The sequence below is a fragment of the Mustelus asterias genome, chromosome 14, assembly GCF_964213995.1.
Source record: "Mustelus asterias chromosome 14, sMusAst1.hap1.1, whole genome shotgun sequence".
Lineage (NCBI taxonomy): Eukaryota > Metazoa > Chordata > Chondrichthyes > Carcharhiniformes > Triakidae > Mustelus > Mustelus asterias.
The window spans coordinates 106,288,208-106,315,790 of NC_135814.1; the positions used below are offsets into that span (position 1 = coordinate 106,288,208).

A 27,583-nucleotide genomic window follows, 5' to 3' on the forward strand; every position below is an offset into this window, starting at 1 on the left:
TAGGGGAGGGGTTTAGGGGAGGGGTTAGGGGAGAGGGGTAGGGGAAGGGGGTAGGGGAGGGATGTAGGGGAGGGATGTAGGGGAGAGGGGTAGGGGAGGGGGTAGGGGAGGGGGGTAGAGGAGGGTGGTACGGGAGGGGGATACAGGAGGGGGGTAGGGGAGTGGGGTAGGGGAGGGGGGTAGGGGAGGGAGGTAGGGGAGGGATGTAGGGGAGGGACGTAGGGGAGTGGTTTAGGGGAGGCGTTTAGGGGTGGTCGGTAGGGGAGGGGAAAGATGAGGGGGTAGGGGAGTGGGGTAGGGGAGGGGGGCAGGGAAGGGTGGTAGGGGAGTGGGGTAGGGGAGCGGGGGTAGGGAAGGGTGGTAGGGGAGGGGGGTAGGGGAGCAGGGGTAGGGGAGGGGTTTACGTGTGGGGGAGGGTGTAGGGGTGGGGTGTATGGGAGGCGGGTAGGGGGGTGGTTTTTATCTCAGTTAAAGTGTTTCACTGGGTTTGGAAGCTTCCGGGCTTCCTGAAGTTGTAAAAGCGCCATGAAATAATCATCCCTTCTTTCATCAACACCTTCCCCCTGACCAGGTGGTAACACACGTTCTGTCTTGTGTTTTGCCTTCAACATTAACTGGACAACAGCTGATTAAGTTATCGAAGTTTCTCAGTGAAAAGCACAATGTCTCTGAGTGAGTTTGACAAAAGCACAATTCTCCTTGTTTCCCTTTGGATGGCGTTCTGAGTTCAGTTTGCTGGACTTCAGTTTGCTGGAGTTCAGTTTGTTGGGGTTCAGTTTGCTGGAGTTCAGTTTGCTGGGGTTCAGTTTGTTGGGGTTCAGTTTGCTGGAGTTCAGTTTGCTGGGGTTCAGTTTGCTGGAGTTCAGTTTGCTGGGGTTCAGTTTGTTGGGGTTCAGTTTGTTGGGGTTCAGTTTGCTGGGGTTCAGTTTGTTGGGGTTCAGTTTGTTGGGGTTCAGTTTGCTGGGGTTCAGTTTGTTGGATTTCAGTTTGTTAGGGTTCAGTTTGTTGGGGTTCAGTTTGTTGGGGTTCAGTTTGTTGGGGTTCAGTTTGCTGGGGTTCAGTTTGTTGGGGTTCAGTTTGCTGGGGTTCAGTTTGTTGGGGTTCAGTTTGTTGGGGTTCAGTTTGTTGGGGTTCAGTTTGCTGGGGTTCAGTTTGTTGGGGTTCAGTTTGCTGGGGTTCAGTTTGTTGGGGTTCAGTTTGCTGGGGTTCAGTTTGCTGGGGTTCAGTTTGTTGGGGTTCAGTTTGTTGGGGTTCAGTTTGCTGGGGTTCAGTTTGCTGGGGTTCAGTTTGCATCCTGACCTTGCCATTCCGCCTGCTCTCCATGTTTTATCTTCAGCGACTTTGACAAAGCTCCCCTTCCAAGCGGACAAATATAAACTGAACATCGTCCACCCAGCGACACCAATACTCACATTTCAATTTCCACATGGGCCTGATCCACACAGAACCAAACCCAGACCTGGATTTTCTACAACTTTCCCGACATTCCAATATCCCTAATATATCTAGGAACGCCGGGATAGTGGGCGGAATACTCTGAGCGAGGTAAGTATGGAGGTCGATCGTTCCGGCAGCGTCCATCCCACTGGCTGGAATATCAGGAACTCACGGCCAATTCCACACTTGGAATCTCATTAATTTTGCACAGATGAATATCCACAGCACAGTGACACAATGGTTAGCACTGCTGCCTCACAGCGCTAAGGACCCGGGTTCAATTCCCGGCTTGGGTCATTGCCTTTGCGGAGGTTGCACGTTCTCCCCATGTCTGCGTGGGTTTCCTCCAGGTGCTCCGGTTTCCCCCCACACTCCAAAGATGTGCGGGTTAGGTTGATTGACCATGATAAATTGACCCTAGTGTCAGGGGGGTTAGCAGGGTAAATGTGCGGGGTTGTGGGGATAGGCCTGAGTGAGATTGTAGTTGTGCAGACTCGATGGGCTGAATGGCCTCCTTCTGCACTGTAGGGATTCTATCGGGCTGAATCATTGGGTGGGTCGGGAGCTGATTCCTCTTCCGCCGTCAGCTGGTGAAGACAAAGCTCTGGATGCCACATTTAGATGTCACTCTATAACACATATCTCTCCTTCTCCAGCCTGCCTGTCTCCAGGGTGTTTGCAGATATGTCTTCCAGCCACAAGAGGAAAGCCAAGAGCTTCAAGTAGAAGGTTGCACCCAATTCACCCCACAGGCCATCAAGACCCTGATGAGAGGAGTGTGGGTTCACAGGCATCCCCGTATCCCAGGCATGGCTCCAGGAAGCACACAAACCTCACACCCGTGGCCTGGGTGGCTCCCACACAGCAGCTCAATGTGTCTGGAAACCACATCCAAAACAGCATCCAGTTCAAGAAGAGGGTGAATGGATGTGTGCGCAATGAACCCTCCCCAGAGGCCCCAGTGGATGGAGTGTGAGCAATGAACCCTCCCCAGAGGCCCCAGTGGATGGAGTGTGAGCAATGAACCCTCCCCAGAGGCCCCAGTGGATGGAGTGTGAGCAATGAACCCTCCCCAGAGGCCCCAGTGGATGGAGTGTGAGCAATGAACCCTCCCCAGAGGCCCCAGTGGATGGAGTGTGAGCAATGAACCCTCCCCAGAGGCCCCAGTGGATGGAGTGTGAGCAATGAACCCTCCCCAGAGGCCCCAGTGGATGGAGTGTGAGCAATGAACCCTCCCCAGAGGCCCCAGTGGATGGAGTGTGAGCAATGAACCCTCCCCAGAGGCCCCAGTGGATGGAGTGTGAGCAATGTAATGGATGAGATCGTGCTGATGTGAAAGTCTCCATCAAAGAATGAGTGTTGACATGTGTCCCCATCAATTTTAAAAATTGTTAATCATTCATTCATGGGATGTGGGTGTCGCTGGCGAGGCCAGAATCAGTTGCCCATCCCCTGAAAATGTGCTGGTGAACTGCTTTCTTTGTGCCTGGAACTCGCTGCTGGGGGAGGTAGTGGAAGCAGATACGATAGTGAGTTTTAAGGGGCGTCTGGACCAATACATGAATAGGATGGGAATAGAGGGATATGGTACCCGGAAGGATAGGGGGTTTTAGTTCAGTCGGGCAGCGTGGTCGGTGCAGGCCTGGAGGGCCGAAGGGCCTGTTCCTATGCTGTAATTTTCTTTGTTCTTTGTCCTTTGTTCTTTATTAAACCACTGCAATCCATGTGATGTAAGTACACCCACAGTGCTGTTAGCGAGGGGATTCCAGGTTTCTGACCCAGCAACAGTGAGGGAATGGCTGATATATTTCCAAGTCAGGATGGTGAGTGGCTTGGAGGGGAACCTCCAGGTGGTGGTTCCCAGGCATCTGCTGCTCTGGCCTTCTTGGCAGAAATCATAGCTTTGGAAGGTGCTGCCTAAGGAGCCGTGGTGAGTTGCTGCAGTGCATCTTGTAGATGGTACACTGTTGGTGATGCAGGGAGTGAATGTTTGTGGAAGGGATGCTCATCAAATGAGGCAGCTTTATCCTGGATGGTGTCAAGCTTCTTGAATGTCGTTGGAGTGTGAAGTTGTACGAACTAAGGAACAGCATGATGGGAAAATTGGTCAGCTATTTGGTACAATATAAGCAAGGCTGACTCTGCATAACTTAAGGCTGTATGAGTAAAGAAAACAAGATAAGGTCAGGGATGACGGAGTCACCGACCTTCTGTTACATCAAAGGACAAGATAAGGGTATGAATGATGAGACAGAGTTCTAGGAGGTCAGCAAGTTATGTCATGATTAATGACATTGCTTATGATTCTATTACTAATCGAATTCCTGAATATGCTCTGGTCACGCAAACTGATAATGATTATGTATAAATACTGAACTGATTCTTTATGTAATTGTGGACTTGAGGGGGAATTAGCAAGTTGTACCAACTGCTCTCTGAACTCAAGTTTTCAGCCAAAACTGCATGCAGTCTTTCGTAAATAAAGCCTAGTTCTTTTGTCGGAATGAATTTTGTTGAGTCTTTCTATCACAGCCAAGAAGCAGGAAAGTTTCCACTTCAACAGGAGCTGCACCCATCCAGGCAAGTGGAAAGCATTCCATTACACTCCTGACTTGTGCCATGTAGATGGTGGACAGGCTTTGGGGAGTCAGGAGGTGAGTTACTCGCCACAGGATTCCCACCTCTGACCTGCCCTTGCTGTGCAATCCTCAGGGACCGAGGACCTAAACTTTCCCAGAGTTCCCCATTGCCACGAGGACTAATGGCCACAGTCTTCCCAAACTACCACTCCCAGGTGCTTAGTGTCCATCCGTAATGTACCTGGCCACACAGCCCTCCTATTCCGAACCTACGTGTATCCCCTTCTAGTCAAAGATGTGACACCCCTTTGACCCTCCCTGTCTTGTCAGTGTTTCATGTACCCTTACTGGGCTCCAGCTTCTCGCTGCACATACTTCCCCCTCTGCCTGCCATTGTCCCCCATCCTCCTCCAGCCCCAGGCCTTGCTACCTTCCACCGTGCTCCCCTACTCCGCCCCCACTGTCTCCCTTGTGTTCATCATCCCCACCTTCCCCTGACACCCCATCCCCAGTTGAAATATTCCTGTGTGAAAGTGGAGTTCTGCTTGAGTCCAATTCTGGTGTACTTGTGGACAACAGTGTCGACCACCCGGAGCAGATGACCTCTGCATTCCTCACCCCTGGGCTGTGTACTGGTCAGTGTCTGAAAATGGAGGCCTGTGTGACTCCCACAGCTGAGTGGTGTCCTTGCAATCAATGTTGGCAAATATCAGGAGCAGGCTAACCCTCCAGCCACAGCAGTGTGATGTTCATCACAGCAAACATAGAAACTAGAAGCTGGAGGAGGCCATTCGGCCCTTCGAGCCTGCTCCGCCATTCATTTTGATCATGGCTGATCATCAAATTCAATATCCTGATCCCCCCCTTCCCCCCATAGTCCCTTGATCCCTTTAGCCCCAAGAGCTATATCTAATTTCTTCTTGAAAACATTCAATGTTTTGGTTTCAACTACTTTCTGTGGGAGTGAATTCCACACATTCACCACCCTCTGGGTGAAGAAATTTCTCCTCATTTCCATCCTAAACAGTCTACCCCGAAACCTCAGACTGTGACCTGTGGTTCTGGAGTCCCCCACCATCGGGAACATCCTTCCCACATCTACCCAGTCTAACCCTGTTAGAATTTTATGGGTTTCTATGAGACCCCACCTCATTCTTCTGAACTCCAGCGAATACAATCCTAACCGACTCTGTCGCTCCTCTTATGTTAGTCCCGTCATCCTCGGATTCAGTCCAGTAGATCTTCCCTGCACTCCCTCTACAAGGGTGACACAGCACTATGGTGTGTTGTACTCATAGAGCCATAGAGATTTACAGCATGGAAACAGGCCCTTCAGCCCAACTTGTCCATGCCGCCCTTTCTTTTTTACTCACCTCAAAGTCACGAGTCAACTGAGGTCCACATTGTGCACGCCACTCCTTTCCAAATGGGTTTGAGGCCAGAGTAATTCCCGTTGGTGTGACACAAGATTGGACGCCGGGGGGAGGAGCCAGCGAGCAGCACTTTTAATGAACATTCATGAGATTTAAATGAATGTAAATGGCGTCCATGCCACGAGGCAGCACCATAACTGACCTGCCATTAACCTGCCATTTGGGGGCATTGCAACTGGTTCTCACGCTGGTGGGTTTCCGACTTTTTGCCTTCAGCCAGATTCTCCATTCCCACTCGTCAGGAATCCCGCTGTCGACAGGATTGGAAAAATCCCAGCCTCTACTTGAACTAACTGAACTGTCTTCACTGGGACAAGTCATACTTACAGTTACCGCTCACCATTTTAGTAACTGCATCATGTGGTATTGTCACTCAAAGGGAAACCTTGTTTTTGTGACTAATCCCAGTAAATATTATTAGAGATATTAATGACAAGGTAATAAACATGTCGCTATTTTCACACGATCCCTTTTGATGCAGAGCGATGATGTAGCAATGATGGAAGAAGATTCCAGCAGATTAACCATGTGATGGTGGATTAGCTGCGATACTTACCCAGATCATTGATCCACTGGAGCAGCTCATTGATCCACTGGAGCAAGCTGAGAGGGGTGATTGAAGGCAGCAGTGCTGGTGAGAGATTAATTGAATTGTTTATTTATTTAATTAGTCAGCTAGTGTGTGTATTTTTTTGGCCTTTACTTTAACAGCAGTTTTTCAAGTTTAAAGTGAAAACTAGAAGTGGGCAGCAAAGGAGTCTGGGAAGGGTTTTTTAAGCGCGTGAAGTATAAAAGGTAGGCTGCAGTATACAGCGGGCAGCGTCAGGAGCAGGCAGTGTAGTGTGTGGGAAGCAGAGTGTGAGCTATAAGACTTTGGCTCACAGGGCTTAGGCTGAAAGGGCGAGCAGGGGTGAGTTGAATTCATTTTTGCACTTTCTACCTGGTACTGGCAAGGTATCTCGAGGGGATGGGTGTGCAGGCAGTGCAATGTTCCTCTTGCACTATGTTTGAGGTGAGGGACGACGACAGTGTCCCTACTGATTACACCTGTGGGAAGTGCACCCATCTGCAGCTCCTCCAAAACCGTGTTAGGGAACTGGAGCTGGAGTTGGATGAACTTAGGATCATCAGGGACGCAGAGATGGCCATAGACACAAGCTTTAGGAATACAGTTACTCCGAGGATTGAAAACAGATGGGTGACGGTGAGAGGGGCTGGGAGGAAGCAGTCCGTGCAGGGATCCCCGGTGGTCGTTCCCCTTAGCAACAAGTATTCCGCTTTGGATACGGTTGAGGGGGATGACATACCAGTGGGGAGCCGCAGTGAGAGGATCTCCAGCACTGTGTCCGTCTCTGTGGCTCGGGAGGGAAAGGGGGAGAGCGGGAGGGCGATAGTTATTGGGGACTCGTTAGTTAGAGGGATAGATAGGAGGTTCTGTGGCAGCAAAAGAGACTCACGGATGGTATGTTGCCTACCGGATGCCAAGGTCCGTGATGTCTCAGACCGTGTTTTCCAGATTCTGAAGGGGGAGGGGAAACAGTCACAAGTCGTGGTGCACATTGGTACCAATGACATAGGTAAGAGAAGGGACGGGGATTTAAAGCAGGAATTTCTGGAGCTGGGCTGGAAGCTGAGAGCCAAGACGAAACATGTGGTCATCTCTGGTACGTTGCCGGTACCACGTGATAGCGAGTTGAGGAACAGGGAGAGAGTGCAGTTAAATATGTGGTTGCAGGGATGGTGTAGGAGGGAGGGTTTCAGATACGTGGATAATTGGAACACGTACTGGGGAAGGTGGGACCTGTACAAACAGGACGGGGTGCACCTGAACCAGAGGGGCACCAATATCCTCGGAGGGAAATTTGTTACGGCTCTTCAGGGGGGTTTAAACTAATTTGTCAGGGGAGTGGGAAAGGGAGTTGTAGTCCAGAAGTCAGTGAGGGTGGTGAGGTATTGGGGAAGGTATCAGGGTCAAGGGTGGGTACTGGTAGACAGGAAGGTGGGTTGAAGTGTGTCTACTTCAATGCAAGGAGCATCCGGAACAAGGTAGATGAACTTGGGGCGTGGATTGGTACTTGGGACTACGATGTTGTGGCCATTACGGAGACATGGGTAGAACAAGGACAGGAATGGTTGTTGGACGTTCCGGGGTATAGATGTTTTACTAAGTGTAGGGAAGCTGGTAAAAGAGGTGGAGGAGTGGCATTGTTAATCAAGGATAGTTTAACGGCTGCGGAAAGGCACTTCGTGGGGGATCTGCACACTGAGGTAATATGGGCTGAAGTTAGAAATAGGAAAGGAGCGGTCACGCTGCTAGGAGTTTACTATAGGCCCCCAAATAGTAATAGAGATGTGGAGGAAGAAATTGCTAAGCAGATTATGGATATGTGTGGGGGTCACAGGGTAGTTGTCATGGGGGACTTTAACTTTCCAAATATTGATTGGAACCTTTGTAGGTCAAATAGTTTGGATGGGGCAGTTTTTGTGCAGTGTGTGCGGGAGGGTTTCCTGACACAATATGTGGATGGGCCGACTAGAGGTGAGGCCACATTGGATTTGGTACTGGGAAATGAACCGGGCCAAGTGTTAGATTTGGTTGTGGGAGAGCAATTTGGAGATAGTGACCACAATTCGGTGTCTTTTGTTATTGCAATGGAGAGGGATAGGGCCGTACGGCAGGGCAAGGTTTACAATTGGGGGAGGGGTAATTATGATGCGATTAGGCAAGAATTAGGGGGCATAAGTTGGGAACAGAAACTGTCAGAGAAAGGAACTAATGAAAAGTGGAACTTTTTCAAGGAACAAATACTGGATGTCCTTGATAGGTATGTTCCTGTCAGGCAGGGAGGAAATGGCCGAGTGAGGGAACCATGGTTCACAAAAGAGGTGGAATGTCTTGTGAAAAGGAAGAGGGAAGCTTATGTAGGGATGAGGAAACAAGGTTCAGATGGCTCGATTGAGGGTTACAAGTTAGCAAGGAATGAGCTGAAAAAGGGGCTTAGGAGAGCTAGGAGGGGACACGAGAAGTCCTTGGCGGGTCGGATCAAGGAAAACCCCAAGGCTTTTTACTCTTATGTGAGGAATAAAAGAATGACCAGGGTGAGGTTAGGGCCGGTCAAGGACAGTAGTGGGAACTTGTGTATGGAGTCAGTAGAGATAGGCGAGGTGATGAATGAATACTTTTCTTCAGTGTTCACCAAGGAGAGGGGCCATGTTTTTGAGGAAGAGAAGGTGTTACAGGCTAATAGGCTGGAGGAAATAGATGTTCGGAGGGAGGATGTCTTGGCAGTTTTGAATAAACTGAAGGTCGATAAGTCCCCTGGGCCTGATGAAATGTATCCTAGGATTCTGTGGGAGGCAAGGGATGAGATTGCAGAGCCTTTGGCGTTGATCTTTGGGTCCTCGCTGTCCACGGGGATGGTGCCAGAGGACTGGAGAATGGCGAATGTTGTTCCTCTGTTTAAGAAAGGGAATAGAAATGACCCTGGTAATTATAGACCGGTTAGTCTTACTTCGGTGGTTGGTAAATTGATGGAAAAGGTCCTTAGGGATGGGATTTACGACCATTTAGAAAGATGCGGATTAATCCGAGATAGTCAGCATGGATTCGTGAAGGGCAAGTCGTGCCTCACAAATTTGATAGAATTTTTTGAGGAGGTAACTAAGTGTGTTGATGAAGGTAGGGCAGTTGATGTCATATATATGGATTTTAGTAAGGCGTTTGATAAGGTCCCCCATGGTCGGCTTATGATGAAAGTGAGGAGGTGTGGGATAGAGGGAAAGTTGGCTGATTGGATAGGTAACTGGCTGTCTGACCGAAGACAGAGGGTGGTGGTCGATGGAAAATTTTCGGATTGGAGGCAGGTTGCTAGCGGTGTGGCGCAGGGATCAGTGCTTGGTCCTCTGCTCTTTGTGATTTTTATTAATGACTTAGAGGAGGGGGCTGAAGGGTGGATCAGTAAATTTGCTGATGACACCAAGATTGGTGGAGTAGTGGATGAGGTGGAGGGCTGTTGTAGGCTGCAAAGAGACATAGATAGGATGCAAAGCTGGGCTGAAAAATGGCAAATGGAGTTTAACCCTGATAAATGTGAGGTGATTCATTTTGGTAGGACAAATTTAAATGTGGATTACAGGGTCAAAGGTAGGGTTCTGAAGACTGTGGAGGAACAGAGAGATCTTGGGGTCCATATCCACAGATCTCTAAAGGTTGCCACTCAAGTGGATAGAGCTGTGAAGAAGGCCTATAGTGTGTTAGCTTTTATTAACAGGGAGTTGGAGTTTAAGAGCCGTGGGGTTATGCTGCAACTGTACAGGACCTTGGTGAGACCACATTTGGAATATTGTGTGCAGTTCTAGTCACCTCACTATAAGAAGGATGTGGAAGCGCTGGAAAGAGTGCAGAGGAGATTTACCAGGATGCTGCCTGGTTTGGAGGGTAGGTCATATGAGGAAAGGTTGAGGGAGCTAGGGCTGTTCTCTCTGGAGCGGAGGAGGCTGAGGGGAGACTTAATAGAGGTGTATAAAATGATGAAGGGGATAGATAGAGTGAACGTTCAAAGACTATTTCCTCGGGTGGATGGAGCTATTACAAGGGGGCATAACTATAGGGTTCGTGGTGGGAGATACAGGACGGATATCAGAGGTAGGTTCTTTACGCAGAGAGTGGTTGGGGTGTGGAATGGACTGCCTGCAGTGATAGTGGAGTCAGACACTTTAGAAACATTTAAGCGGTTATTGGATAGGCACATGGAGCACACCAGGATGATAGGGAGTGGGATAGCTTGATCTTGGTTTCAGATAAAGCTCGGCACAACATCGTGGGCCGAAGGGCCTGTTCTGTGCTGTACTGTTCTACTGTTCTACTATCAGGAGGCATTTAACGATCAAAGGTGGTGACATTTCCACAAAACCGCTCTTGTTTTTCTCGGTGGTAGAGTTTGGACAAGAGGACGGTGGTGTCAGAGTAACGGTGGTGAGGTACCAACCATCATCTTGTAGATGGTACACACCGAAAATACAGTGCCCCAGTGATGGAGAAGTTGGATGGTAGCTCGGGTACCAATCAAGGAAGCGACATTACTATTTCTGTATCTTATGGAGCATTATATTCCCGTATCTCCTTCATCCCGTCACTGTAAACTGCTGGGTTTGTTGGCTCTGTATTAATTCATCCAGAGCAACAGTGATGTACGCAAATAAACCTGAACAATGAATTTTACCCAGCGGAAGAAAGGCAACTTAAATGGCAACTTAAAACAGAAAATGCACCAGTCGATAGAATCATAGAATCCCTACAGTGCAGAATGAGGCCATTTGGTCCATCGAGTCTGCACCACCCACAATCCCACCCAGGCCCTATCCCCATAACCCCATGCATTTACGCTAGCTAGTCCCCCTGACACTAAGGGGTAACGTAGCATGGCCAATCCACCTAACCCGCACATCTTTGGAGTGTGGGAGAAAACCGGAGCACCCGGAGGAAACCCACGCAGACATGGGGAGAACGTGCAGACTCTGCACAGATAGTGACCCAAGCCGGGAATCGAACCCGGGCGCCTGGCGCTGTGAGGCAGCAGTGCTAACCACTGTGTCGTCCTGAAGATCTGGCAGCATCTGTGGAGACTTGAACAGAGCTCAAGTTCCAGGTCTTCTGACCTTATCTTTAACTTGAATGTGAGGCCAAAGATTGCGAAGGGGCTTTGAGTCTCCCCCACAACCGGGATGGTCCCTGTCACTCCATTCTGATGAGCCCCGTTTGGCACCGTTATCAGGGTTAAAACCAAAGCTAAGTTGAAAATTACACCTGTTGCTATGCAAATATATTTTGAATGCAGTTGACATTTGCTTTGATGTGGACCGCAGTGAAAGTGATGCCAACTTCTCAAAACATTGCTGGGAAAGGATTCATTCACCTCAGTTGCATTTTTCCAATGAATCATCCTCAGTGGAACTTTGCTCTCGATTCTCAGCCAAAAGATTGAGAATTATTTTCCATATAAACTGGCAAAAGTGAACAATTCCACATTTCCACTCAAAGCAACTGACAGAAATCTGTGTTGAAAGCAAATGGTCTTGTGGTACACGCCTACTATACTTAAACAAGCGGGCTGAAGAATGGAAGTGGCTGCTGGGTGACCCGAATTTGTATTCTCCTCTGTAAGTGTGCAGGTGTTCTTATTCAACACTTCTGCAAATTAAATCTATTGTGAAGCCACAATGGCTGATTGCTGTTGAAATTTGTTGAGCTGGTGTTAACCATGTCTAGACAACCTCTCTGACTGAGGGGGTATGTCATCATCAGCACCTGCACAGCTGCAGAAAACAGACCCAAACACAGGTCGAAAATTCATTTCCTCCTCTTAAATTCTTTCACCTTAACATGTCTCAACAGCTTAAAAATCGAGAACACAAAATAAAACCCAAAGGGTTCCATCAGGCTGGCTTTTCGCCGATGTTTTCCACTGAGATTTCAAAATATGCACACACCTACAAAGGCAGATGATTAAATGGGTGACACGGTGGCACTGCTGCCTCACAGCGCCAGGGACTGGGGTTCGATTCCCGGCTTGGGTCACTGTCTGTGTGGAGTTTGCACGTTCTCCCCGTGTCTGCGTGGGTTTCCTCCGGGTACTCCAGTTTCCTCCCACAAGGATGTGCTGGTTAGATGCTAAATTCTCCCTCAGTGTACCTGAACAGGTGCCGGAGTGTGACGACTTGGAGATTTTCACAGTAACTTCATTGCAGTGTTAATGTAAGGCTACTTGTAACTAATAAATAAACTTCAAACTTTTACTTTAAAAGGTACAACTGTCCTCAGTCAATGTTTCAGCCACCATTTAATTTGAGTTTGATTTATTATTGTCACATGTACTGGGACACAGTGAAAAGTATTGTTTCTTGCGCGCATTACAGACAAAGCATACCGTTCATAGAGAAAGAAATGAGAGGGTGCAGAAGGTAGTGTAGCAATTATAGTGACAAATCTGTAAGAGACTGAAAAAGAGCATTATCAGAAAGTTTAGAAAAGTTGGAGTTCAATTTTAAGAGCATAGGATGGGAGTAGAGGATGGAATTGGAGGGTTTGCTGGGAATAGCTCACAAGAAGTTGCCTCACTCTGGTGCCATCTTTTTCTTTACTATTTCACCTGGATTTGCTTGCCTGGACTGTAGACCAAATAATTCAGGAACATCTACACGGACTATACCAATCATTCCTTATTCCCTTGTCCGCTCTGGCGAAGGGTCATCCAGATCGAAACGTTGGCTCTCTCCTCTCCCCACAGATGCTGTCAGACCTGCTGAGATTTTCCAGCATTTTCTGTTTTTGTTTCAGATTCAGCATCCGCAGCATTTTGCCTTTATTCCTTATTTTATCTTGATAAAACTGTACTGTCCGTGAATATTTCCTCATTGCTTTCTTTTGGCTTCAGACTTTACTTTGGTCTGTCGAGATGCAGTGAATTATTTGCAATCAATTCTGGGACTTGGATAGATGTATGTTTTGGCTTGAAGCCAGTGGAAAGCCTGGGTTTTGGAAGAGGATTCCTTGTGACCTGAAATGGCTTGAGGAAATGTATCCAAATCTGGATGAAGACACTTCCTCAACTTCAAAGCGATATTGGCAGCAATAATATCTGTTAAATCCTTAAACAACATCTGACAAAACTATCACAGGGAACTTTAAATAACCAACATGTATTTATTTAATACAGCAGAACAGCAAAACGTCAAAAAGATGAAAAAGGTTGAGTTCTATAAATAAGGATAAACGCCAGGTTTCAGTTGCTGAGCTGAGGAAGAGGAAATGGGGAATATGTACACCCATTGGATAAAGAGAAAATTGTACAACTATTTCAGGATACTGCCTGAACTTTTCATAGAATCATAGAATCCTCCAGAGCAGAAGGAGGCCATTCAGTCCATCGAGCCTGTCCCAACCACAATCCCACTCAGGCCCTATTCCTGCAACCCCACGTATTTACTCTGCTAATCCCCCTGACACGAGGGTCAATTTACCATGGCCAATCCACCTAACCCGCACATCTTTGGACTGTGGGAGGAAACCAGAGCACCCGGAGGAAACCCACGCAGACACGGGGAGAACGTGCAAACTCCACACAGACAGTGACCCGGGGCTGGAATTGAACCCGGGTCCCTGGCGCTGTGAGGCAGCAGTGCTGACCACTGTGCTACCCAAATGTGTTTTCTTAAAACACATCAGGAATACAGGATGTAATTTGTTTCCGGGCTGTGTGAAGTAACAATCTGGGAGGATTGTTGTAAAACTCTGCCCAATTTTGTTTCCTGTGAATTCAATGAAATTAGAGGCCATGATTCTCCCACTGTGACCCGCAACCTTCGAGTCGCTGTGCGAGACGCGAGTCTATCGCCTTGAACTTGGATTTGTGCAAGCATGGGAAACGCATGCGCATCTCCCAGAGTCGCTGGTCAGGCCACGCTGGAAACCGACAGGAAGGCAGGTAAGTCATTTAAATCTTTTTAAAATGTATTTTAAAGATGTAGATTTGTTAATCTCCCACCGGCCAGGAGTACTTCACTCGGGCAGGGTTCAGACTAGCCCCCCAGCTTCGGGGAACAAGTGGGAGAGCCGGCCGGAATGAAGGGGATGGGGCAATTGGGGCTCCCCAGTGGGATGGGCAATGGGGGGGGAGGGGTGGTGCCCCCTGGGCATGGACACCCTGGCAGTGCCAGCCTGTGCCCCCAGTAGTGCCCAAGGGGCAAAGTGCCCATGCCCACGGGTACCTTGGCACTGCCCATCAGGCATCAGGCAGTGCCAAGGGGGCGGGCTCTACTGTGGGCGGGGCCATGGTGTGATTGATGGGGATGGGGGTCTCACTGCCTCTCTGCTTTGGGATCAGTCTGGGCTGGAGGGAGGGCAGCGATTGGGGCAGGCTGGGCAGGCTGGGCAGGGGAGTGATCTGCCGGAGGGGAGGGGTGGCGGGGGGTCCTGCCTCCAGGGGGCCTGACCCCAGGGGGGGTGATCAGCAGGGTGGGAGTCTGCTAGGCTGAGGGTGGATGGGGGATGGCCACTGCTGGGGAGGGTGGTCTGCTTGGGGGGGGAGGGGGGGGCCTGCCTCCGGGGGGTCTGACCCCAGGGGGAGGGTGGTCAGAGGGGGTGGGGGGGGTCTGTTAGGGTGAGGGGGGATGGGGGATCGCCACTTCTGCGGGGGGATGGTGGTCTGCTGGGGGGGCGGGGGGGGGCCTGCTTCCGGGGAGTCTGATCCCGGAGGGGTTCAGCGGGAGGGGGGTGGTCTGCAGCAGGGGTGGGGGTATCACCAATGCTGGGGGGTGGGGCCTTGCCATCAGGGCACTCCAGGACAGGGGAGAGGGGGTCAGGGCTGGCCCATGAATTACTATGGGGGCCCCGATTGGGCCATGGGGGGTTGCTGGAGGGGCAGCACTGTGGGGGTCCCGGGCTGGCCAGCGATCGGGGGGGACTGACAGATCGGAGCCACTGCGCATGCGCAGAGTTCCAGAACTGTCAAACTCCGGCCCCGACATTTTAATGAGATTCACGACTGGGACCTCTGCAGTGCACAGAGTGCGGAGATTCAGGTGAGAAGCTGAACTGACAAAACAGTCGGGATCCAGAACAGTTTTCTCACCAATTCAGCACTTTTTGGGAGAATCACTCCCATAGAAACGAGAAGCAGGAGGAGGCCATTCGGCCCTTCGAGCCTGCTCCGCCATTCATTTTGATCATGGCTGATTATCGAATTCAATATCCTGATCCCCCCTTCCCCCCTTATCCCTCGATCCTTATAGCCCCAAGAATTTAATTTCTTCTTGAAATCACACAATATTTTGGCCTCAACTACTTTCTGTGGGAGTGAATTCCACACATTCACCACCCTCTGGGTGAAGAAATTTCTCCTCCCCTCAGTTCTAAAAGGTTTACCCCTTATCCTCAAACTATGACCCCTAGTGCTGGACTCCCCCACCATCGGGAACATTCTTTCTGAATCTACCCTGTCTAACCCTGTTAGAATATTAAAGTTTCTATGAGATCCTCTCTCACTCTTCTAAACTCCAGTGAATATAATCCTAATTGACTTAATCTCGCCTCATATGACAGACCTGCCATCCCAGGAATCAGCCTGGTAAACCTTCACTGCACTCCCTCTATAACAAGGACATCCTTCCTCAGATAAGGACACCAAAACTGCACACAATACTCCAGGTGTGGCCCCACTAATGCCCTGTACAATTGCAGCAAAACATCTCTATCCCGATACTCAAATCCTCTCGCTATGAAGGCCAACATACCATTTGCCTTCTTTACTGCCTGCTGTACCTGCGCACTTACTTTCAGCAACTGATGCACGAGGACTCCACGGTCTCGTTGAGTATCCACCCCTCCCAATTTACACCCATTCCAATAATAATCGTTCTTCCTATTATTGCTACCAAAGTGGATAACCTCACATTTATCCACATTATACTGCGTCAGCCATGCAGATGCCCACTCACTCAGCCTGTCCAAATCACGCTGAAGCATCTCTGCATCCTCCTCACAGCTCACCCTCCCACCCAACTTTGTATCATCTGCAAATTTGGAGATGATACACTCAGTTCCCTCTTCCTAATCATTAATATATTATGTGAATAGTTCGAGTCCTAGCACAGGTCCTTGCGGAATCTTACTACTCACTGCCTGCCAATCAGAAGACCCATTTATGTCAACTCTTTGCTTCCTATCTGCTCACCAGCTTTCTATCCATCTCAAGACATTACCTGCAATCCCATGTGCTTTAACTTTACATAGTAATCTGTTATATGAGACTTTGTCGAAATCTTTCTGAAAGTCTAAATAAAATAAATCACATCCACCAACTGTCCTCGGTCAACTCTACTAGTTACATCCTCAAAGAATCTCAGTAGATTTATGAAGCAAGATTTCCCTTTTGTAAATCCATGCTGACTTTGTCTGATTATACCACTGCCTTCCAAGTGCTGAGTTATGAAATCCATAAGATCATAAGACATAGGAGCAGAATTAGGCCACTCAGCCCATCGAGTCTGCTCCGCCATTCAATCATGGCTGATATTTTCCATTCTCCTGCCTTTTCCCCATAACCCCTGATCCCCTTATTAATCAAGAACCTATCTATCTCTGTCTTAAAGACACTCAATGACCCGGCCTCCACAGCCTTCTGCGGCAAAGAGTTCCACAGATTCACCACTCTCTGGCTGAAGAAATTCCTCCTCATCTCTGTTTTAGGGGATCGTCCCTTTAGCCTGAGGCTGTGCCCTCTGGTTCTAGTTTTTCCAACTCGTGGAAACATCCTCTCCACATCCACTCTGTCCAGGCCTCACAGTATCCTGTAAGTTTCAATAAGATCCCTCTCTCATCCTTCTAAACTGCAACAAGTACAGACCCAGAATCCTCAACCGTTCCTCATATGACAAACTCTTTATTCCAGGGATCATTCTTGTGAACCTCCTCTGGACCCTTTCCAAGGCCAGCACATCCTTCCTTAGATGTGGGGCCAAAACTGCTCACAATACTCCAAATGGGGTCTGACCAGAGCTTTATACAGCCTCAGAAGTACATCCCTGCTCTTGTATTCTAGCCTTCTCGACATGAATGCTAACATTGCATTTGCCTTCCTAACTGCTGACTGAATCTGCACATTAACCTTAAGAGAATCTTGAACAATGACTCCCAAGTCCCTTTGTGTTTCTGATTTCCTAAGCATTTCCCCATTTAGAAAATAGTCTATGCCTCCATTCCTCCTTCCAAAGTGTATAACCTCACACTTTCCCACATTGTATTCCATCTGCCACTTCTTTGCCCACTCTCCTAACCTGTCCAAGTCCTTCTGCAGTCCCCCTGCTTCCTCAATACTACCTGTCCCTCTACATATCTTTGTATCATCTGCAAACTTAGCAACAGTGCCTTCAGTTCCTTCCTCCAAATCGTTAATGTATATTGTGAAAAGTTGTGGTCCCAGCACTGACCCCTGAGGCACACCACTAGTCACCGGCTGCCATCCTGAGAAAGACCCCTTTATCCCCACTCTCTGCCTTCTGCCAGTCAACCAATCCTCAATCCATGCCAGAATCTTACTTTAACACCATGGGCACTTAACTTATTTAACAGTCTCCTCTGCGGCACCTTGTCAAAAGCCTTCTGGAAATCAAAATAAATCACATCCACTGGTTCTCCTTTATCTAACTTCCTTGTTACCTCCTCGAAGAACTCTAACAGATTTGTCAGACATGACCTCCCCTTGACGAAGCCGTGCTGACTCAGTCCTATTTTATCATGCACTTCCAAGTACCCCGTGATCTCACCTTTAATGATGGACTCTAAAATCTTGCCAATGACGGAAGTCAGGCGAACCGGCCTATAATTTCCCGTCTGCTGCCTCCCTCCCTTCTTAAACAGCGGTGTTACATTAGCTACTTTCCAGTCCTCTGCGACCCTCCCTGCCTCCAGTGATTCCTGAAAGATCACCACCAATGCCTCCACAATTTCCTCAGCTATCTCTTTTAGAACCTTGGGGTGTAGCCCAAACTGTCCAGTCCATCCCTGATAATAGACTCTAGCAGCTTCCCCAGTACAGACGTTAGGCTCACTGGGCTGTAGTTCCCTGTTTTCTCTCTCCCTCCCTTTTTGAATAGTGAGCTTACATTTCCAAACTGTAGGAACCACCTGAGAGTCCAAAGAATTTTGGAAAATGATCACCAATGGATCTACTATTTCTAGGATCATTTTTGTCGACTCATTTTTCAACATCCTGCGACTCACCCGCGGGTCGTTACCCCCCACCTTTGAAAAACACTGGTCTGGAGGTCAGGCAGTTCATTGGGCTGAGGGCCAGGGGGTTGCTATCATTGTGGTGGGGGGAAAATGGCATCTCAGCAACCTAGCTGACTGGGCTGGTGACAGGACAAACATTCTCTGAGAAACATTTGGCTTTAATTAGCAGGAAAATTGGCCAGAGAGTGGGTTAAGTGTATTCCGATCTGTCCCTCCCTAAAATGGTGAATAGGATGAGCATTTTAATCATGGAACCACGCTCCCCCCCCCCCCCTCCCTCCCCCGTCCCCGCACCCTTCACCACTCCCCCACTCCAAACTATTGAAGGGAATCCATTATCTGATAAGACAAAACTGAAGAGATAGCGTTATACACGGGCTTTATGTTTCATTGAAGGGATTGGAAACCTGAGCATGTAAACAACAGCAAAGCATTCCGATTCTCCTCACAAGCCAAGAATGGAAATTGGCAAGCAGAGAAACACACAAGAGGTGATTCATCCCAGAAAAAATGTGAATCTTCCACAACATCTGGGTGAAGTAAACACTCTCAGATCCTTCCCAAGTCCTTCCTACTCTCCACAACACTCACCAAATGAGATCATCTGTGGTGGGTGAGAGAAGTGGATTTGTGTGAGGAGATCAATGAAGCAACGGTCAAGCACAAAATCAAAACCAAACAATCCCTTTATTCCAAATGAAAACACGGCTTGAATGAAGAAAACCAACGTTTAAAAACAGTGAATTAACGCCAGCTTTGGATCCAGTTGACGCCGAGTTATTTGGCGAGTTCATTCCATCATCAGAAAGATTAACAAATGAACTGTTACATTTTTAGAACTAAACATCTGGCTATAATGGAAGAATATTTAATCATTTTGCAGCCACTTGGCAGCAGCTGCCCCTGTCCAGGATCAGCGCACTGAGTCAATATGAGTCAGTGTTTGAATGTGGTGGAGGTGAGGATATAAAGACTGAACGCTGTAAGGAAAAGGCAGAGCGAGAGAGAGAAGCAGCTCCTTTACTCTTCGCAAGCAGCCAGCTGATCAGACAAGACACAGAATGAAATCCTTACTCCTCACCATTGCCGCAGTGCAGATCCTCCAGTGCTCAGGTAGGTACTGGAGAGAGAGAGAGAGACACCTCATAAAGCAACACCTTCTTGCCAGTGAGACTCACTGACTGAGATGTCACCAATGTGTTAGACTGGCGAATCCAACACGGGGCACTTCAGCTGTTGGTAATTTATTTAATCGAGTACGAAGCAGTAATGGAATTTTCCAGGAGGGTTTTACACAACCTTCTTTCTCTCTCCACAGGAGTTCCAAACCCTGAGGACGCTCTTAGAGCCGCAGTTATGAAGCTGAATGAAATAAGTGAGATCAGTCATTTGTGCCGTACAGTCAGCAGCACTGTTACCGATGTAAGTGTGTCCCACACTGAGTGTGTCTCACAGTCCAAAATCGACAGGAACATTACCGAGCACAGTTAGACACTGATTACTAACCGCAGCAGAATGTTATACTTCACCCCCTGGCCATGATCAGATTTCAGCAAGGTTAATTCCAATTCAGTGTTAGATTCTGGAAATTGTAGGTAGTGAATTAGCGGAACAGTTGTGAATGGGATTTGAATCTCTTCCAAGATTTTTATGTGAGAAATCTCAGCGGCCTTTCAGGATTTGAATGTTTTGCAAATGAACGCAGGGTAAACGAGGGGATTTGAACACCCCCCAGATCCCAGTGAGATGTGGGGCTTACATTGAGATCCCAGTGAGATGTGGGGCTTACATTGAGATCCCAGTGGGATGTGGGGTTTAAATTGAGATCTCAGTGAGATGTGGGGTTTAAATTGAGATCCCAGTGGGATGTGGGGTTTACATTGAGATCCCAGTGAGATGTGGGGTTTAAATTGAGATCCCAGTGGGATGTGGGGTTTACATTGAGATCCCAGTGAGATGTGGGGCTTACATTGAGATCTCAGTGAGATGTGGGGCTTACATTGAGATCCCAGTGAGATGTGGGGTTTACATTGAGATCCCAGTGAGATGTGGGGCTTACATTGAGATCCCAGTGAGATGTGGGGTTTACATTGAGATCCCAGTGAGATGTGGGGCTTACATTGAGATCCCAGTGAGATGTGGGGCTTACATTGAGATCCCAGTGAGATGTGGGGCTTACATTGAGATCCCAGTGAGATGTGGGGCTTACATTGAGATCCCAGTGAGATGTGGGGTTTAAATTAAGATGATGGTGTTGCCAGTGGACTCTGGGGAAGCTCAGCTCTCCTCAGGCTGGTACCCCTCAGTAATGCAAACAGCCCGGGCCTGGGACATCAGCAGGATGATGTTTGAATGGTCCCCTGGGCAGATTGCAGGCTATTGGGCAGGGGAAGAGTCGGCATTGCCTGGGCAGTGAGAGCATTAGTGAGCACAGTGAACCATCACCACCCAATCAAACACCCCCTGCACACACACCCCCACACCCCCCACCCACACATCCCCCACACACCCCATCACACCCAATCGCCACCCACACCCAATCCCTACCCCCACACCTACACCCAATCCACACACCCCATCATCACCCCACCCTCGCACCCACATCCCCCCACACCTACATGCCCCCACCCCCACACCTACACCCAGTCCACACACCCCCCCACACCCAAACACCACCACATCACACCCAATCCCCACCCACACCCAATCCTGAACTCAGTCCAACAATGTGTTTCTATTGCACCTTTAACATCAGAACCTCCTCAACGCGCTTCTCCACAGGAGCAGGTATTGGGCAAATCAGACACTGGACATTCGGTCAAAGATAAAAAGCTTTTTTCAGGAGGTAGATTTTAAGGTGCATCTTCAAAGAGGAGTGAGTGAGCTCGAGAGGCGGGGAGGTTTCAGGAAGGAATTCCAGGGGCTCCGGTAGCTGAAGACACCGCTGCCAATGGGGTTATAATTGGGGACGTACAGAATGAGATGAGTGCAGGGATCTCGGAGGGTTGTACAAGAAGGAGGTTAGCGAGATAGAGAGGGGCAAGGACAGGGAGGGATTTGGAAAAAGTATTCCTCAGTGAGGAGAGGGGGAATGCGACAGAGGCAGCAGAGTTTTAAATTAACTCAAGTGGCTAGGAGAGAGAGCGATGGGATAATCGAGTTTAACAAAGACATAGATGAGAGTTTCACCAGGATGAACCCACATTGTAAAATGATTCAGACCTGGGGGAGAATTCTCATCTAAAGATACTGTTCTACATTCTCCACAACCTCCCACCACTCACGGTCAGCTAATTTACTGATCTGATTAATCTACAATTCAGCCCTCATCATATCGAGTTTGCAACAATCCTTTACAACAGAGATTAGTCCTTTCTAACATACACACAGTCAGTAGAAGGAAGGAACTGGTCCAAATCACATAACTGGCCCACGATCAATGAATTGAATCCCTCGATTTGTTGGTGTCTACGAGGACACCACGATCCACCATCAATGCCAGGTGCAAATACTGACAAGCTATCAATGTACCTGCCACTGTGAGGGGGAGCCAGTTATTCAGGGCATTTGCCCCCTCCTGTTACTGGCAATGGTGGGGCTGATATATCTCGGGGCACCGCCAAGAGGACGCACGACTGACATCTATTTCTTAATCTAGCTTTCTCCCACAGGGAAACTTTCCTACAACGTGGACTTAGCTTTTTCAGTGAAAGAAACTGTCTGCTCCAAAAACTCTGGGCTTGAGTTTGACGATTCCAGCTGCAATTTCCGGCCTGCCAAGATCGCTGTGAGTACTGAGTTCACAAGAAAACATTCCCACCTTCCTTTCTTCACTGGCATAGCACACGTTAGTGACTCACTGTGAAATTAACACTGCGGTAATGACCAACACTGTTTCTGAATGCTAACTCCATATACCAGCAGCGTGTTTGTTTTAAACCGGGGAGTCATGTAGTCTCACTTTGCAAAATCAGCAATATATTTATCCCTCGGCATAGAGAGAATGAATGGTCCCATTCATCAGAGCCCATGGTCCCAGACAGGGTTGCTACACGTTACTTTGCAGTAACAGCTCAGCTATTCAGCTCCACATGAAGTTGGGTTGACTTTTCTGAGCATTGGGATGGGGCTCAGGGCTTGAAATCTGTTGGCCTCCTACAGAGGACCCCTGTTCCAGAGTGATGGGTTAGAGTGAATGAAGAGGTAATTTCAATTAAGCTATCATCATTGGGTGTGCTGGTAAGGCAGAATAATATTGGAACTTACGAACAGGAGTGGGCCATTCAGCCCATTGAGACTGTCCCACCATTTAATGAGATCTGTGGCCTAACTCCATGTACCTGCATTTGGTCCATATCCCATAATGCCCTTCCTCAACAAACAGTTGATTCGGTTGGTTATGGAGTGATTGGGCCAACAGCACAGAGAGGAAAGAACACACCCCAACTCTCCAAACTCTGCAGCTGCCAATCTCCAGTGGGAGGGATATCTGGAATATCCATCCCTGTATCCCAATTCCTCAATAGTGGGATAACTATGCCCAAGATTTAATTCTCATTGGCTTTCTCCATTGGGTATCATACCCAGGTCGCAAAGCTTGCTTTCAGAGTGAAAGCAGAGGGACCCAAGAGCAAGTCACAGCCATTTCCCAGTGACCAGGTCAAGCTAAAGACAGCAGGTTGTAAACTCAGGATTTCATTGCCAACGGGGAGAGAATCTCACTAAGATTCAGTCCAAGAGCCAGTGTAGCCATGATGGGCTGAATAGCCTCAGAATTCTGCAGCGTAAAAATTCTGGACAATAGCTGATAAGAGATTTCAGCAATCGCATATTAACAGTGCTGTTCCCAACCATGCTTTCCGTTTCCACAGGAAACAGCTTCGTGCAGGAGTCGTGTGAAATACTTAGCAGATGAAGTACTGGATGTTGATGTGGAATGTCACGGCTTCAGGAGGGTCAAGGGTAGTGGAGATTTGCTGGAGAAGATGAGGAACGACCGGGAAGTACTCCGAGGAGCAAAAGAGCAAAGGGAGGCTCCTCAAGGAGGGAAGGTTCACAGTAAACCCACCAAAGTGGGAAAAGGTCGCAGAAAACAAGCAGGAAGGTTCAACAATAATGGTGGATCATCAGAATATGTCAACAGCAGTGAAGAGGTAATCTCCCAATCTTTTGAAGCTTTTAATCAGGTGAACATGGCCTCCCTCTTTCTCTTCTTCCACCATCACCATTACTACGTGTTAAAAAAGGTTACATTTCAGGGCAATTGGTGCCCTGATCCAATCATTCCTCCCGTTCCCATAACGTTTTCCAATAACGTTCTCTGTGGTGCTTTATGAAAGGACTTCCTGAAGTCCATGTAGACCACATCCACAGGGGAGTCAATGGCCTAGTGGTATTATTGCTAGACTATTAATCCAGAAACTCAGCTAATGTTCTGGGGACCCGGTTTCAAATCCCGCCACGGCAGATGGTGGAACTTGAATTCAATTTTAAAAATATGGAATTGAGAATCTACTGATGACCATGAAACCATTGTCGATTGTTGGAAAATCCATCTGGTTCACTAATGTCCTTTAGGGAAGGAAATCTGCCATCCTTACCTGGTCTGGCCTACGTGTGACTCCAGAGCCACAGCAATGTTCTTGACCCTCAACTACCCTCCAAGGGCAGCATGGTGGCAGTGGTTGGCACTGCCGCCTCACAGCGCCAGGGACTCGGGGTCGATTCCTGGCTTGGGTCACTGGCTGTGCAGAGTCTGCACGTTCTCCCCATGTCTGTGTGGGTTTCCTCCGGGTGCTCCGGTGTCCTCCCACAGTCCAAAGATGTGCGGATTAGGTTGATTGGCCATGCAAAATTGCCCCTTAGTCTCCCGGGATGTATAGGTTAGGTGAATTGGCGGAGTGGGTGTGTGGGATTGTGGTAGGTACAGACTCGATGGACCGAATGGTGTCCTTCTGCACTGTAGAGATTCTATGATTCTATAAAGGGCAAGTAGGGATGGGCAATAAATTCTGGCCAGTGACGCCCATGTCCCACGAATGAATAAAAAAATTCCCTCGTCTAACATGTGTGTTGCCTCCTCCAATATCTCTATGGGGTTTACCAAGCATGACTGCCCCTTCAGTGAAATATTTGCTGACTATTTCTAACTGTTTCTCTCTATCTATTGGTGCATGTTGATTCCATGAAGACCCCAGTATGTTTTTGCTGATTTCAATGATGGGTTGATTCTGGGGATCCCTGCGTGGTGTATTACCCAGTCTTGCTGCAGGTTTGTTGGTCTAAGCTCACATGAAGATTGTGCTGTTTCTTTTACTGGTTTCCCATAGGTGAATAGAAAGCGGAGGGGGGGCGGGGGAGGGGGGCGGCAGGGTGGAGGTGGCTGGTAGCATTCTGAATTTATGTCATTCATTCATGGGATGTGGGCATCGTTGGCTGGGCCAGCAGCTATTGCCCATCCCTAGTTGCCCTTGAACTGAGCAGCTTGCTAGGGCAGTTGAGAGTCAACCACATTGCTGTGGCTCTGGAGTCACTTGTAGGCCAGACTGGGTAAGGACGGCAGATTTCCTTCCTTAAAGGACATTAGTGAACCAGGTGGGTTTTTCCGACAATCAACAATTATTTCGTGGTCATCATCAAACTTTTTAATTCCAGATTTATATTGACTTCAAATTTCACCATCTGCTGTGGTGGGATTCGAATTCAGGTCCCCAGAGAATTCCCTGGGGGATTATAGGCCCAGTGACAATATCACTACCTGCAGTGGTGAACATACCCCTGCTCCAGATCCTTCTCCAGCTTTTTGGCACGCTGTCTCATTGGGAAACCTGATTGTTTCAACCAAAGCTAAATGATGATATTTGCATCAGGATCCACAATCTGTTTATTTCAAGCTCCAGGTAGCAATTGGCAGGACGGTTATTTCACGTTCTTCATCTGTTGGCGATGGGTTCAGAGGATCTGAAAGGGAGGGCTGCTGCAGCCTGACTGATGTCATAGACAGGAGAGAGACAGGCAAACTGTACTTTCCTCAATGCTTGCCTATCTTCTGTAGCTATGGCCATCACAATGGCCCAGGTGTCTCAGTGAGGACAGCAGTCTAGCCTGCGGAACCGTCTGCTTCACTGATGCCCAATGTCCACTCACAATACAAACTGGCCACAAAAGCAATCTCAGCACATGAGAGCCACCTAGATTACAACAACTTCCATTTATATAGCACCTTTAACATGGCAAAGCAGCCCAAGATGCTTCGCATGAGCCAGAATCTGACACCGACTCACAGACAGAGATTTGGGAGCTGACGACCAAAGGATTGGTCAAAGCAAAAGGTTTTAAGGAGCATCTTAAAGAAGGAAAGAGAGGGATAGAGTTTCAGGGAGATAATTCCAGATCTTCGGGCCTTTTGCAGCTGAAGGTATGGCCACCAATGGTCGAGCTATTGAAGATGTGGAGATGCTGGCGTTGGACTGGGGTGAACACAGTAAGAGTTTTAACAACACCAGGTTAAAGTCCAACAGGTTTATTCAAATGAGAGCACATTTCCACTCCATCTGACGAAGGAGCAGCGCTCCGAAAGCTAATGGTATTTGCTACCAAATAAACCTGTTGGACTTTAACCTGGTGTTGTTAAAATTCTTACAGAGTTATTGAAACCAGTGATACACAAAACCTGTTGGACTTTAACCTGGTGTTGTTAAATGTAGGCCAGACTGGGTAAGGACGGCTGTGCAGGTTAGGTCAGTTGGCCATGCTAAATTCCACTTTGTGTCAGGAGGGATTAACAGGGTAAATGCATGGGGTTGCGGGGGTATGGCCTGGGTGGGATTGTGGTTGGTTCAGGCTCAATAGGCCAAATGACCTCCCTCTGCATGGTTGGGATTCTATGAATCTATGAATTCTTTCCCTATCACAGTCACTGTTACTGAGACTAACTTTTATATTCTGGATTTACTCAAGATCCTCCAGTTGCTGTGGTGAGACTTGAACCCTTGTCCCCATGGGCGTTAACCTGGAGCCTCTAGCCCAGGGTCATTACCACTGAGCCGCCATCTCCACCAACGTCTGTGGCTCGGTTTCATGCTTTGCTCGATCATGCTCCTGTGAAACATCTTGTTGGGGGGAAGGGGGAGCATTGCATTATATTAAAGGTGCTACATAAATGAAAGTTATTGTTGTACAGAGCAGGATTAATTTAGCCCAGCACTGAGCCACAATGTCACCTCTGATTCAGGAATGATGATGGGTGCTTTCCGCTTCCAGCTGCCACGGGAATGGGAGCAGGTTGAGGCAGAAAGCTTGGCGAAGGGTTTAAAGGTCTGTTGATCTGGGGTAGGGATCTCCACTCTCGGGGCGCAGACGGCTTGGAATCAGCCCAATATCAGTTACACGTGTTTCGCAATATTATTTATTGTTTCATCTTTTGTTTGAAGATAATTCTGAAGTTTGTGAATGTTGGTTCCCTGTGCTAAAGATCTCTATCTTAATATCTCAATGCAGATGGCATCAGAGGAAGCATCACAAGAGGCGTCTGTAAAGGTGAGTAGAAACGGGGATTTGTGTGGGAGAATTGTCTCTGGATCAGCAATAATAAAACATTGAGTTCAGATTGAAGTCAGCCCATCTGAAAATGACCATTCTGCTGATTGTGTTGATTGCAGGAACACAGTGATGATTCAAGAGTCCCACACTGACCCTGAATGAAACGTCTGAAAGAGCCAGCTTGGTGTCAACACAAGACCTCATTCCCATTGAAGAAGATGTTCTCAATTGTCCTTTACTCCTTCATGTTTAAGGCAAACATGTTCTAACAATAAAAAATCTCTGTGCTTTGTAGATGGTCTTATCTGTATGTAGTTATTATCAACAAAGTCATTCTCTCTGACATGCCCCAGACTGTTCTTAGAAATCATCAAATCCCTACAGTGCAGAAGGAGGCCATTCAGCCCATCCAGTCTGCACTGACAACAATACCACCTTGGCCCTATCACCGTAACCACTAATGTGTTTACCCCACTAATCCCTCAAACCGACGCATCCCAGGTTACTAAGCAGCAATTTAGCACGGCCAATGCACCCAACCCGCACATCTTTGGACTGTGGGAAGAAACAAGAGCACCCGGAGAAATCCACACAGACACGGGGAGAACGTGCAGACTCCGCACAGACAGTGACCCAAGCCAGGAACTGAACCTGGGTCCCTGGAGCTGTGAGGCAGCAGCGCTAACCACTGTGCCACCGTGCTGTTGTTAGTTTCATTTCATGATGAAGTAGGAATTCTAGCACAGAGAGTGAGTGACCTGCCGAACATGTACTTAACAACAGCTTTCCTCCGTCCAATATCT

At 48.3% G+C, this 27,583-nt stretch overlaps 1 protein-coding gene across 3 annotated transcripts; it reads left to right on the forward strand.

The window, feature by feature from the left end:
• Window positions 1–2,676: 2,676 nt before the first annotated feature.
• On the forward strand, window positions 2,677–27,079 carry LOC144504100 (secreted phosphoprotein 24-like). Of its 3 annotated transcripts, XM_078229276.1 has the most exons (9): window positions 2,677–4,017; window positions 5,931–6,083; window positions 13,778–13,932; window positions 18,636–19,352; window positions 19,558–19,661; window positions 21,898–22,026; window positions 23,111–23,392; window positions 26,739–26,777; window positions 26,900–27,079. In XM_078229276.1, exons 4-9 carry the CDS (start codon window positions 19,301–19,303, stop codon window positions 26,930–26,932), a joined length of 639 nt encoding a protein of 212 aa, XP_078085402.1. In that variant the 5' UTR covers window positions 2,677–4,017; window positions 5,931–6,083; window positions 13,778–13,932; window positions 18,636–19,300; the 3' UTR covers window positions 26,933–27,079. The 3 variants fall into 3 exon arrangements, with proteins under 3 accessions (XP_078085402.1, XP_078085401.1, XP_078085400.1); XM_078229275.1 differs by lacking the exon at window positions 18,636–19,352 and having other exon boundaries at window positions 3,196–4,017; XM_078229274.1 differs by lacking the exons at window positions 2,677–4,017; window positions 18,636–19,352 and having other exon boundaries at window positions 5,528–6,083.
• The last annotated feature ends 504 nt before the right edge of the window (window positions 27,080–27,583 follow it).